At 40.3% G+C, this 12,896-nt stretch overlaps 1 protein-coding gene across 5 annotated transcripts; it reads right to left on the bottom strand.

Annotated features, from left to right (window-relative positions):
- Positions 1–2,383: 2,383 nt before the first annotated feature.
- Positions 2,384–12,832, bottom strand: iqce (IQ motif containing E). Of its 5 annotated transcripts, XM_064322510.1 has the most exons (24): positions 12,747–12,821; positions 11,967–12,004; positions 11,708–11,755; positions 11,422–11,467; positions 11,165–11,311; positions 10,927–11,058; positions 10,746–10,816; positions 10,306–10,419; positions 10,098–10,148; positions 9,681–9,751; positions 9,421–9,493; positions 8,927–8,976; positions 8,678–8,835; positions 8,397–8,452; positions 7,959–8,188; positions 7,125–7,217; positions 6,881–6,977; positions 6,417–6,596; positions 6,244–6,273; positions 6,036–6,131; positions 5,253–5,380; positions 4,501–4,625; positions 4,145–4,282; positions 2,384–3,416 (listed from the first exon to the last, which is right to left on the bottom strand). In XM_064322510.1, exons 3-24 carry the CDS (start codon positions 11,723–11,725, stop codon positions 3,295–3,297), a joined length of 2,226 nt encoding a protein of 741 aa, XP_064178580.1. In that variant the 5' UTR covers positions 11,726–11,755; positions 11,967–12,004; positions 12,747–12,821; the 3' UTR covers positions 2,384–3,294. The 5 variants fall into 5 exon arrangements, 3 of the variants coding, with proteins under 3 accessions (XP_064178580.1, XP_064178578.1, XP_064178579.1); XM_064322508.1 differs by having other exon boundaries at positions 11,967–12,831; XM_064322509.1 differs by having other exon boundaries at positions 4,510–4,625; positions 11,967–12,830.
- Positions 12,833–12,896: the final 64 nt, after the last annotated feature.

Below are 12,896 nucleotides of genomic sequence, written 5' to 3'. Positions count from 1 at the left end.
GTTAAATGGACATTTGGTGATGATCATCGGAGCGAAATTGTTGAATGCACTGACCCCTGGTGGGGTAAATCAGGTAATAGTCTGAAATGGTAGAGCAGTGGTAACTCGGTTCCTGGAAATTATCATCATGTAGGTTTTCATTTCAACCCTAATTTGGCACACCTGATTCTACTAATCATCAGCTCACCAAGATGTCTAACTATTGAATGAGATGTACTTTGTTAGAGGGAGTTAAAACCTACAGTAGGGTAGATGTCCAGGAACAGGGCTGGTTACCATTGTGGTAGAGGGTTGAACACTATTTTTATACAGTCTATGGTCGGACAACTATTACGCTTGCAGTCCTGGGAGGTGAATTTTTTTTCCTGAGAGGCTCCAATATTCGTTGGCTTGACCTCAGTGCATTTTAATCGGCGATTACAGAAAGAACTGGTGAGGATACGAGGACAATGTTGTTTATAACAATGGATATATTTACGCATAACCTTGGCCTATAGTAACCAATTCTGTTTTTTACTCACTTAACGGAATACTTTCCATTATCGCCCTCTACATGCTTTAATTCAAAACTGAATATCCCTGCTAATAACTGAATTTTCTACATTAAAGCTGTTGTGGAAGAAACGTGCGGTCATTTACACATGATATTTGTCATTTGGGACATCTGTCACAATTAATCTTAATTTATTGACGAATTTTGCCACACGTCACGGAAAGCTAATTATTATTTTAAGAAAACTGAATATCTGTATGAATCATTTTCAGTTAAACGAATCAAATTAAATTACAGAAACCCCTTCACTTATATCCTTCTAATAAAAAAGAAACAGATATTTCCTACCAACGACTCCTATCTATAACGAAGAAATAACATCATGTGCAGAATAATGTCAAATTCAGACCAGTATTTAAATAACAGATGTATAAAACTTAATTGGATGATCAGCTGGAGCAAAAACCAAATTGCAGGTCTTTCAAGATGTGAAATGCTGAACAAGGAGGTCAAATATTTGTTTTTGTAACACATTTTGTAACGATTCATTTGAACTGTTACATCCCTAAATCCTCTAGGTTGCATTAACCACAGAAACAACACAGAAACGAAGAATTAACCAGGTTAAGAAACATGTATGTATAAACTGTCCCGCGCAAGATAACATTATCAAAGGTGTTTATTATGAATTCAAATTTTAATTGAATAAGGCGTGACAACAGTTTTTCCAAGGCTGGTCTGAACAACGGTAATACAAAAGAGAAATCTAACAAAAATAAGAGTAACCAAGCCTCCCTAGAATGGAAACGGACCATACTCCCTTGTATTATAACAAGCACGGAACCATCTAGACCCACAGCGCATCTCACTTCCACAGACACATTTTGGCTGGCACCACCTGCACATGCGTCCTACTAAACGAAGCACCACCTGCGCATGCGTCCCACAAAACGTCCCTCAAAGGTCGTCCGTGAGTGACTGAGTGACCACAATTTGGCATGCATAGCCCACGGCGCTAGTTCCTGCGCACCGTAGGGAAAAGAGGACTTCATAATACTAGTACAATGTAACTGTCGGCGTGTCAGGGATTGATGGAGTGCCATGTCATCAACGTGGATTAGTCTGTAGTGATATCACCATTGGGATTCTGCTGCGTTAAATCCTCTCCAGGCTAGCACCTGCACCTAGGTAATGTCCAACCAAACCAAAAATCTTAAAAACAAGGGCTATAACTGTATCAGAAGACAATACTGGAAACATACTTTAGGTTGAAATGAGATGGGCACGGTAAATATAGCTCCATGGTGGAATCATGTAAGTGCCCTTGCCATTTCACAGGGGTAGAACCAATTAAAACAGAAAATATCAGTGCTTTCTCAGAACTCACCAAAAATCTGTGTGATCACATTGAGTGGCAGTTATTCAGCAACGACGGTGTTGCTTTGATATTGTTATTGTTTTGACAAATATATTCATCCTCCTCTGATGAAATTAAATGAATGTGAGAACAAAATAATGAAGGGGCCAGCTTCTTAAAAAAATATGTTGGACGGTACTTTAACTGACAAACTGCCTGGGTGACAGTCATGCCTTTCGGGTATTATGATCAAACGCTCTAAACATCCCTTTCTCCTTGCGTGCAGTTGGTGACAGCTTAGGAAATTTAGCAATTTAGTTCTCTTGTCCCTGTTAAGAGGTAAATGAATGAATGTATATCGGATTTAAAAATCTTGCTATTGGTCCAGTGTCGAAACCACTGCCGGACACTAATAATGGATATATACAATATATTAAACATGTACTTTAGTAATGTGGATGCTTGTGATGGAATAACTTTCACCAATTGCAACACTGTATCTCAGTCACAAAAAGGAAAAACTACACAACAGCTGCATTCAATACACGTTTAATAACAAAAAAAAGCAAAATTTTATAAATAGATTAAAAAAATTAAAAACTTTTTTTTATTACACAAGGCACTGCATCAAAAAAATAGCATTCCATGCAGACAAGACTCACTTAAAAGCAAGAATGCATTATACTTATCACTGATTAACAATGCACTCTTTGAGGATTTTGAAAAAAATGTATATGGGTTGGGTAATGGTGCACTACTGCAAGGATGCATTACATCATTAGGGGAAAGTCACAGTCTGATCCAAATGTTGCAGTGTCTCTGTATTACTTTACTGCACTGCAGAACAAGTCGCCAGCCTCTGGTTTTTTGATAAAGCAGATTAGAAGAAAAAAGCAACAGATGCTGAAATGTAATGGGGTCATGAAGGGGTGGTTATCACAGTGTGAAGGCACATCACAGCATACCTTTAATACAATAACCCTGTAAAAATCCATACATCTTGTATGTTCATGATATTTTTATCATCATTAAATCAATCAAAATCTTCCCGGTGACAGAAGGCACTTCATGTGGAACCTTGACAAATATGAAATCACTTTACACAAGCTTAACGCAAATAAAAGGACAGTATAACCCATACAGATTATTCATGATTACACAGACTGCAGCAAATTAAACCGATGCTTGTAATCACATTTTTTACATTTTGTAAAGAGTCTGCAAATGCATGACTGATTCTACTGCATAATTTAGGGGCACCATTTTCATAGTTCATTCTGAAAGTACTCATGCAATTAATGCTGAGCCAAAGTAAAATTCAAACACCTCGGCTGGATTTTGATTAGCAAAAATGATTTTCAAGATGTATGCAAGCATGGATATGATGTGTTCATTTTGACCAAAATCTACATTAAATTAAGTGCACAATGAAACCTAACGAACGCTAGAAGTAGGAGTCCTTTCCCCTCACAGGCCTTGATGGAGAGACTATGATGTCATCGGAGTCATCAGAGTCACCTGCTTTGGCAGCTTCGGTGTCTGTGGGCTGATGGAGTTTTAACTGTGCTGTTAGAAAAAGAACACGGCATTGTTACAAACCTTTACTTTTTCCAATTCTACTTGAAGTATTAATTCTTTTTTTCACATCTGCAAGTTTGCCTGTTACTTTTCCAAACACACTTTTTAAAAGAGGTCTTTGCATGTAAAAATACTGCAGCTTTTAATATTACAAAGCATTTTACTCAATTACTTATTTTAACAAATATTTCAAGGATCATACAGTATTACATGGCTAAACAAAATATTACAACTGGTCAATTCGCCAGCAAACATGCTCAGTGCATATTTTTGAGCTTGTAGAGTACACAACAATAAAAAAGGTTCTGATATGTTCCTGAAATCCCAGGAATGCTTAACTAAGATAAACCTTTGCACTGAAAAATAATGTTGATTTATAGAAAATAGCCACTGAATCCTAAAGGTGATTGAACTCATGTTTGCTAACCTGGGTCAAATCAAGTCAGGTCAAGTCATTTTGATCATTTTAAATGTTTTAAGGTTCCAGACACCAGTAAAACCTCTGCACCTTACTGGTACATGTTAAGGTGACACCCATTTCCCCCAATAGGCTTAAATTCGGAAAAAATACTTCCTTCATCTTAAGTTGATTGCACGTTTCATTGGAAATTCTAAAGGATCTGCAGGTGAGTGATGCAATTTTACCAACATCTAAAGAGTTGAAGCATTTCAACGAATCATCTCCATCATGAATTTGATGGACCACATTTACACACCTGGAACTGCTTTCTGTCTGACAGCGCTGTGCAGTTTGGAGTCCACACTGTTACAGTTTTCATCAGTGTCCATTTCAGTCACATCCAGGATGTCCTCCTCAATCTCCTCCTCTTCGCTCCCAGTAGCATTGCTACCTCCTAACACAAAGCAGCTCTGAGTCATTAATTTCATACCACTAATGCTAACAAAGGCCCTCACTATATTTAGCATCCGGAACATACAATCCATTTCTGTATTTACTGAAGGTTAAGCACCTTGGCCCAAGGGTACCGGGGCCAAGGTGCTTAACCTCCTGGGAATCAAACCTGTGATCTCACAGTTGCAAATCATGTTACAGCACCTCTGTTACAGTTACCTCCGTTACCTTGGGTGCTTATCTGGTAGCTCGGGATGGCTGAGGTGAGCCTTCGTGGCGCTGGTGTAGGTATAGAGCTCACTATCCTGGGAGCAGAGATCTGTGACTCGGGCCCAGAAGAAACACTGTATTCAGAAACAGGACCAGGAGAGTCACAGTAGGGCACTGCTTCCGTCAGTCACAAATGAGTGCCCACAGACCATGAATTGACAAGCCAACACCAAAATGCTCATGCTTTTCTCTCAGATTTTATTAGGTGGTTGAGACAGACATGTCCTTGTGTTTTACATTATTAAGACAAAGATAGCATGTGTTTATATCCCCAGGTCTTGTATCCCTGTATTTGGCTCAGTAAACTGCAGAATAGCGGTTTATTCACTCAGGAAAATTTCACAGTCCCCATGCCAGCGAATAATTTCACACACGAGCAGAAGCATGCTGACCTCGTGCACAAAATGAAGCAGAAGGATTGCTTTTGCGCAGTCATTCACAGGCTTTTGGCACAAAGATGCATACACATTCACGCGCAAACACACGACTGGGTGCATGTGAACACACGCACATGCCAGCACACGCACACATGCACACACAACTGAGTGCATGCAAACACACACACACACACAAACGACCGAGTGCATGCAAACACACATGCACATACTGGCATGCACGCACATGCACATACTGGCATGCACGCACATGCAGTACATGCACGCACAATTTGGCATGCACACGCGCACACTCTGGTCCATCACCTGTTGGTAATGAATCGGCAGCGTGCCAGGTGCCCTCTGAACGCGGCTTGCAGGAGTGTCACCGCGTGATCATCCTCATCCTGACCTCCCTGAACACCACTGCTCCCTGTGGGCTCCCTCTGCTGGCCCTGAAACAGCAGCAGCGCTTCCACTCAGATAAGCATCAGCTGGCCCGCATGCGTATCCAGCATCAGAACGAACAGCAAACAACGCACCACAGCTTCTGCCCTGGAACTCAATACGCAGAAAGAAAACTGCTTCACGGCCAACATACACATGGACTGGGGGCGGTGGTGAGATTCACACTGTGCGCATTTACCCGCGCAGTTATATCGTATTTACTTCTAAGCTCTGGATCACATGATTACGTGGGACGAGCCGTTATCTGCATCTGGTGCCCAGAGGGCCACTTTTGTATTTGATGACTTTCAACGTTAAACGTGCAAACCATCCATGCAACAAAACCCCCCTCTACAACCATCAATATGCTAAAACACACAATTTATAACTGTTCTCCACAAGCATTAATTAGCACAAGCTAAAAATGCATCCATCAATTTGTATGGTATCTGTGCAAAGGCAACAGTTCAGTAAGGTAACAAGCAACCTTCAAAGCCACCTTCTGGCCATAGTATGTTACTGCAAAGCCTACAAACCAGCTCTGGGTAACTAGGAAATTAAGAGAACACTGTAAAAACATCATTTTTAATTTTACTTGTTATCAAGAATGATACATGTTTATAAATATGAATTCCACCACAAAACAAAAATTAAATACTTCACCTTTTGAATTCTGTTCTGACAGTGGTCTTTAAAGTATGTCAATTGTTTTTGCCTGGTCAAATGTCCCCTTATTGCTGACTGAATTATGACCAAGTCCTGCAAAGACAGAGCACATGACAAAGAGTGTGCAGCAGCTCAAACATCTTTTGTAAATATCCACGAGCATATGCTACTGAAACAAGACCCTTAAAATATTAAATGTACCCACCTCCTCAGAATATTCGGCTTTGTTCTCATTCTGAAAAACAGAAAAAATGTTATATCCTAAAATTTGCCCTTATCCAGGTATAAAGGAAAATTTCCAGGGTCAAACACAAGAAGACATTAATTCTGGACATATTACACGAGTACACATATAGTTTAACAGAAGGTTAATATTACCGTGCTTTTATACTGATGCCAGTGTCTCTGTATGGTCCTTGCTGCGCTGTCCTCCGTCTCCCTCGCTACTCGGTGGCGACCTGGTGGTGATAGAGCGATGGGTGCAGAGCTTTCGGGAGTGTGCCCCAGACTGCCCTGAAACTGGCTCGCAACATCGCCAGAAGAGGCTACCTTCAGACCCTGGTGAAAATACACACCATCCATTAGCATGCACGATGAGACAATGTTTAAACAGGGAAAGATGGAACAAGGGAATGTGCGCAGATCTCGGTTACCAATTGTTTTCCATTAAAAATATGTGGAACAGCATGTTCAACTTTAATTATCTACATAAATCTCCAAAATTACACTTTAAAACTAAATTAGAACATACAAAAAAAAATGACAAAGAAATTATCGAGACATGAAATGTATTAACATGTTTTTTTAAATCTATTTGACAATGAGGAGTGATTTCCTTTTACCTGATAGTTCTGCTCTACCTCTGCCCTGAGACGCCTCTCCTCCTCCAGTTCCTTTTCCAAACTTGTGACTCTTCCTGTCAGTTTCTCAATCTCCTCTCTGTGGAATAAGAGAAGGACTGCCCAACATGCACTTCATTTACAATCCGCGGTGGCACTGGGGCGGACCCAATGCTTTTAGAGAGCTGCTGTACAAGCCAAACAACAGATAACAGAATCTGATGATGTTTGAGAAAGTAACTCTTACTTGTGGTGAGATGCCTCTTGTTCAAATGTCTTCAATCTCTTCACTTCTTCAGCAGCTTCAGCTTTCTCATTGGATAACAGCTTCATCTCAGCACTGGGAGAGGTTGAAGTGAGGAAAAAGAACATCAGTGACTTATATTAGATAACTCACAGTAAATGCTCATTTGTTGTCTGATCAACGAATAATACATTTGGGTTGTTTCATAAATGAAATTAGTGCTCACTGCAGCTACATAGTCTATCATTCTAGAGTTAGGCTCTTTAATGTTGTTTAATAAGCTATCTTCAAACATTTTAAAATGTTAGGATGCATTATGTTGTGTGTATTACTGTTAACAGTTATGTTTCAATCCCCTTAGGCAAACTTCATGGCATAATTTAGTCATATGCAGAGGATATGACTCAAAATGTAATAGACCAATTGAATTCATATTATCACAATTTTGAGTCACGTTGCAACAGTTGTCCATAGCACATCGAGGGAACAGTAATCTGACATTACTGAAACAGTTGGCAGGACCTTGAGGAGTGAGGATTTCAGTAAAAAGTTTTATTCAAACCAAATACTGTACGTCTCTTTAATTCATATGCAACCTCTCACAGCCTAAGCAAGATTCCTAATTACAGCCTTTGAAAGTGAGAGCAGTGTCACACCATCATTACCATCACAAGGCTTCAAAAGGCCCTCTAGTATCAAAGCAGTGGCCTCAACAGAGCAGTGCTGCAGATTTTACAGTGGAGACTGTAAACAGTAAGACCTCAGAGCACAGGCAGGCAGGAGGGATTTTTACAGTGGGAAGCCAGGTTTGGAGTGAGCTGAAGAGCGCAGTCTTACGTTCTCTCAGCGAGGGACGCCTGCAGCCCCGCCCTCTCCTCCCGCAGCTTCCTGAGCAGCCCCCGCAGGCGCGCGCACTCCTGCTGGTCGCTCCCCGAGGGGGTCGCGGCGACTCCCTGCACGGCCGGGTCCGCGCTCGTCACCGCCGCCGTGCTCACGTGAGTGGCCCTGGCACCGCCCGCCACATCCGCCTCCTTGGACGACTGCGCACGTCCGGAGTCCTCCGTTTTCTGCCAAAGATATTGTTACTTTAGAAGGATTCTGAAGTGAATCAAAACTTGCACAATGTGCATAACACTGTCAAGCACGTAAGTACTAATACCATTCAACCAACAATGGGTACTAGGGAGACTCAACTTGTTACAGTAACAGAACTTCCCCACACAAACACACGCATACAAATCGGGTGCAAACCCATCCAGAAGAATATGAGCTCACCTTCTCAAGCTCAGTGATGCGCCTCACCAGCCTTTGCTTGCTCCATTCACTGTAACCTGAAGCAAAGAAAATATACAGTAACTGTGCATTAACATGGCTGCAGCATAGCGTAGACTCAAACTCAAAGTTAATTTCAGGCACTGTAAAATGCAGAGATCCTATGTCATGTCAATATTGTGTCTTTTCAAAGTACTGCTGAAGTACAAGCAGCCGTAGGGAAAAACGTTCAACAGCGTTACGAGCAATGGCATTAAAAAAGTGTGAGAGTGAATTGGGTTAACCTCTGGCAGTGCTCGAGGGGTTTTCTGTTGCTCTCTCAAGTTCTTCCCTGAGAGACTGATTCTCCTCTTGCAACTGTTTGCTATTTTTCGACAGTCTCAGGATGGTTGAGTTGAGGACTTTTTGCTGCTTCAGGGATTCTTTTCTCTCAGCTCGGTTGCTGTGAAGAGACCAAGATATTTGCTACTGCTTCCTTTCAGGCCACCAGAAAACAGTGGATACATTTCAGATTTGTTAATGCTGTACAGTACCTTCTCTCTGCAGTCTCTGCACTGACAAGTAACACCTTTAGCCTCTGAATCTGAAAAGATAACCGCATATGTTTGAAGTACTATGGGATTATGAAATACAGGATTCACATATTTATTATAACATTAATTCACTGGGAAAAATATAGCATTTATACAAATATATAGCTTGCACGTTGTGGATATATATTGGGTGGGAATGAACTACGTGTATAATGGTTAGGGAAAAGGGCTTGTAACTCATATGTCATAGGTCCGATTCACAGCTGGGGCACTGCCAATGTACTTTTGAACAAGCAAGGTACTTAATCTGAATTGCTTCCATGAATATATCCAACTGTATATATTAATTCCATTTAAAGATGTAATGTGTGCAACTCACTCTAGATAAGTGTCTGCTAAATGTGGAAACGTAACATAACATAGCTATGCTTCATAAAAGGAAACTAATTTAAAGGGCTTATTTTCATAATAAAAAATTAATTGCTATGACATACTTCCTCAAAGTACGTCTCCAGTGCAATCTTCATTTCCTCCATATTGGTGGTCTTCAAATCACTCTGCAGTTTGCTGAAAAAAAACATTCAATGATTATCATCACTGATATTTCAGTTGTACAGACTTGACATAATGACCTTAGTATTATTTATTCCTCATGCACATATCTTATGCTTTTGGACATTTCTGCCTTTGTCACCTAATGCTGAATCATACTGCAAGTTCTCAGACGCACGTATTTAAAATGAACTGCTCTTACATTAATGCGCTGTCCTTTTCTTTGCACTGTTGCTCCAGCTTTAGAATCTTCTGTTTCAGGCTATTCGTGACCTACCAGAGAGTAAAAATGGAGTACATCATTTCAAATTCAATTTAAAATGTGGAACCGATTAGACAGGTATGAAACATCAAATTCAGCTGCTGGCCATAATGATTTCTCTATAAAATTACTTTGTTTGAATAACCCTTGACTTGACACGTTTTTTAATTTTTTAAAATAATGTGCACTAAGACACCCCACAGAATTAATACTGTGCCCCCAGTACCTTGAGTTCCAGTTCTTGATTATAAGCTTAAGTCATAATGAACAGACTGTTTAAGGGAGTATCAGCTTAGAAATTCCAGGATCTGTCACTGCAGAATCACACAATGTACAGCAGAATTTTAAGATACTCACTGCACTTCCATCATTCCTTTTATCAACAAATGCCCGTGTGTATTCAGAGCCCTGAAGATGAAAAATGTGGAAATCAACGAATCCTGCAGAATAACCAATGGACCGTTTCCCTTGAAAGCATTGCTTTGAACGAATTATATTGGGAACTCAATTGAATGATTTTCTGAAAATCAAAATAGAAATATCTAGTTATCATTCAATGGTTTACCTTGGTGGGGTTAAGCAGCTGCTCAATTTGTTTTTCTTTTTTGCTGTTATCCTCCTCCAGTCTACGCAGTTTTGTCTTCATCAAATCATTTTCTGATTTCTGCACCTGCAGACACTGAACAAGAGGGTAAAAAAGGCCCTTCAAATACGAATCCAAACTCACCCATTACTAAGAAGTTATTTTGTCTGTGTTCCAAGGGCAAACTGACAGCATAGACTGCATAATGTCATACTTCAAAATGGGCCACTCAAAGAACCACAATCTAAATGACTGTAAATACAGAGGAAAAAGGGCCCATATTTTCCTATACCCAAATCACTGGCAAGATAATTAAACAAAGGCAGCAATAATATGACTCAAACATGCCCCTCTTATCACTACACACTTCTTATCACACTCTTGAATGATGGCCTTTCTGTAATTCCTTTTCTTTAATTTACCTTCTTCAGATCAATGATCTCATCATACATGTCTTCTTTCTCTTTAAAGTCTGGAGTTCCTGGAATGTAACCTGGGAGAAAGGAAAACACAACAAGAAGTCAAAACTAGCACTACAAGCTCATGGAGTTTCAGTAACAACGCAGCTGTACTCTCTCTCCAGCTGCATTAACCTCTCCTCACCGTTGCTGGAGGTACGAGAGTGCTTCGGTTTCTTCATGCCAAAGGCCTCCTTCAGGTACTCAGGTGTGCTTGTGGAAGTAGACATCCTAGCCGACGTTACATCACAGTCCGCTTTCAAAGGCTGGGACAGGGCTGCAGGGAGAAGTTGATCAGCTGAACTCAAAGAACACCCAATTGTTCATCATCATAAGACTGGCAACTGCCGAACAGACAAGAGAGAATGCATGCAGGCACAGACCAAGTCCACTTTTGAGGGATGCCAGCCAAAACTCCCGAGGTGCACGTGCTGTCGGGTTCTCACTATGCATCATCCCAGTCCCTTTCAGAGAGCGCCACACTGCTGCCTTCTTCGAGTGCAGGTTTGTGCTAGACAAATAAGGTGATTCTAAAAAGGCAAGTTTACAAAAATATAAATGCTTCACATAGATCAGACAGAGCAGACATGAAAAGAAACAAAAATATACTGATAAAAAGTTACATTAAGGAATGCCTTACTAGGTGATGGAGGCGGTTTACTTGATGTTTTCTTTTTTCTAGGTTGCTGAGAAAAAAAGGGCAAATCCAATGACCAATTTATCATCTGCATTCTAAAAATATTGTTTCTCAACCTCATTTCATTAGGTATACTTTAGCATATCTAAAATGTTACATATTGCCTTCAGATATAGGAATTGATGCGATACTTTTAGCCAGTGTCTTTGTGAACAAAATCATTGATAAAATGGGCTATGTTGTACTTATCTGCATGATTTGAAATGATAAAGAAAATGCAAAAATATACCTTCTCGGTTTCTGACATATAGGTGACAACTGAAAGTCCATCTTCACCCTTAATGACACAACCAAACCAGTTAGTCCACAGAAAGCATTGACTACATTTGACATTAAGAAGATCCTGGAACCTACAAACAGCTAGGTAAAGAGTCAAGCCAACAACTATCATACTTAATGAGCAGTGAAATACTTTAGAGCTGTTTTACTAAACTTGATATTCATCAAGGCGCTTGCAATATTTGATGGTCTTGCTATACTGAACTTACCAGATCTTCCAACTCTTCATCCGTCAGGAAATCACTGGCTGCGACAACCGACATAACGTTAGCTTACTTAGCAGTCTAATAATTATAGACTACAATAACCTAATCATTTAATTTGTCAGAATAATACACATGACCATCCTAGGTCTGTTGTGTTACAAACTCAACCTTCCCATAGACTAGTTAGCTGTTCTTTTGCCTAAATAAGTTATTCGACTTCATGTTAAGTCGTTTATTTTTGCAAGCTCACCAGCTTGCTATCGAACGTGAACTAAACGTGCCACCTAACTAAATTGCATTTAGTTAACTTGTGTCAACCACCTAAGTAGCCTGACTGCTGATACTGCGGTTATCCACATCAGCCTATTGATTTGTAGCTTGTCATCGAAGAAAAAAAATGTTGACATGACATTTGCTAACTTCGCTAACTCTGGTAGCTTAAAGATAAAAACACATGCACAAATAAAATATTCCAATTTCCAAAAACGACGAGGAACAATGCACTCCGCGAAATGCTACAGCCCCTTCTCCGAGAATAGCAAGCGAATGTTAACACTAGCTAACAAGCCGATTGTTCGCTCGGTAGCTAGCCACAGAAATAATTAGCCAGCTAGTTATGGCTTCTCTGCCTGGTTGTGACAGCGTTGCAGAAGTTCTCCGCTTTTCCCAATTCAAATGCTTTCGTTGAGATCAAGTCTTTTAACTATACTAGGCAGAAATAGGCCTACACGACAGCTCATTTTACAATCGCTTAATGTACACAGCTTTGTAAGTGTCCCTTACTCAAGCTATGGCATCAATGTTACACTGACTGCAGTCGTCTAGCAACCAGAAACAGTGTAGCTGCGAGCTCTATGGACTCTTGCGTGCTAACTCGGAATTTATTTATTTATTTTTTTTTGGAAAACTACGCGCTATATTTGAAACAGTTAA

The sequence above is a fragment of the Anguilla rostrata genome, chromosome 2 (assembly GCF_018555375.3).
Source record: "Anguilla rostrata isolate EN2019 chromosome 2, ASM1855537v3, whole genome shotgun sequence".
Lineage (NCBI taxonomy): Eukaryota > Metazoa > Chordata > Actinopteri > Anguilliformes > Anguillidae > Anguilla > Anguilla rostrata.
This window is presented reverse-complemented; position numbering and strand designations above follow the sequence as displayed.

Coding starts and splice junctions, on each gene's coding strand:
- iqce (XM_064322508.1), bottom strand. CDS start 12,020: ATGTCGGTTGTCGCAGCCAGTGATTTCCTGACGGATGAAGAGTTGGAA. Junction 9,494..9,680: donor GAAAAGGACAGCGCATTAAT/GTAAGAGCAGTT, acceptor GTTTTTTTTCAG/CAAACTGCAGAGTGATTTGA. Junction 6,274..6,416: donor GGCATCAGTATAAAAGCACG/GTAATATTAACC, acceptor TCTGTTTTTCAG/AATGAGAACAAAGCCGAATA.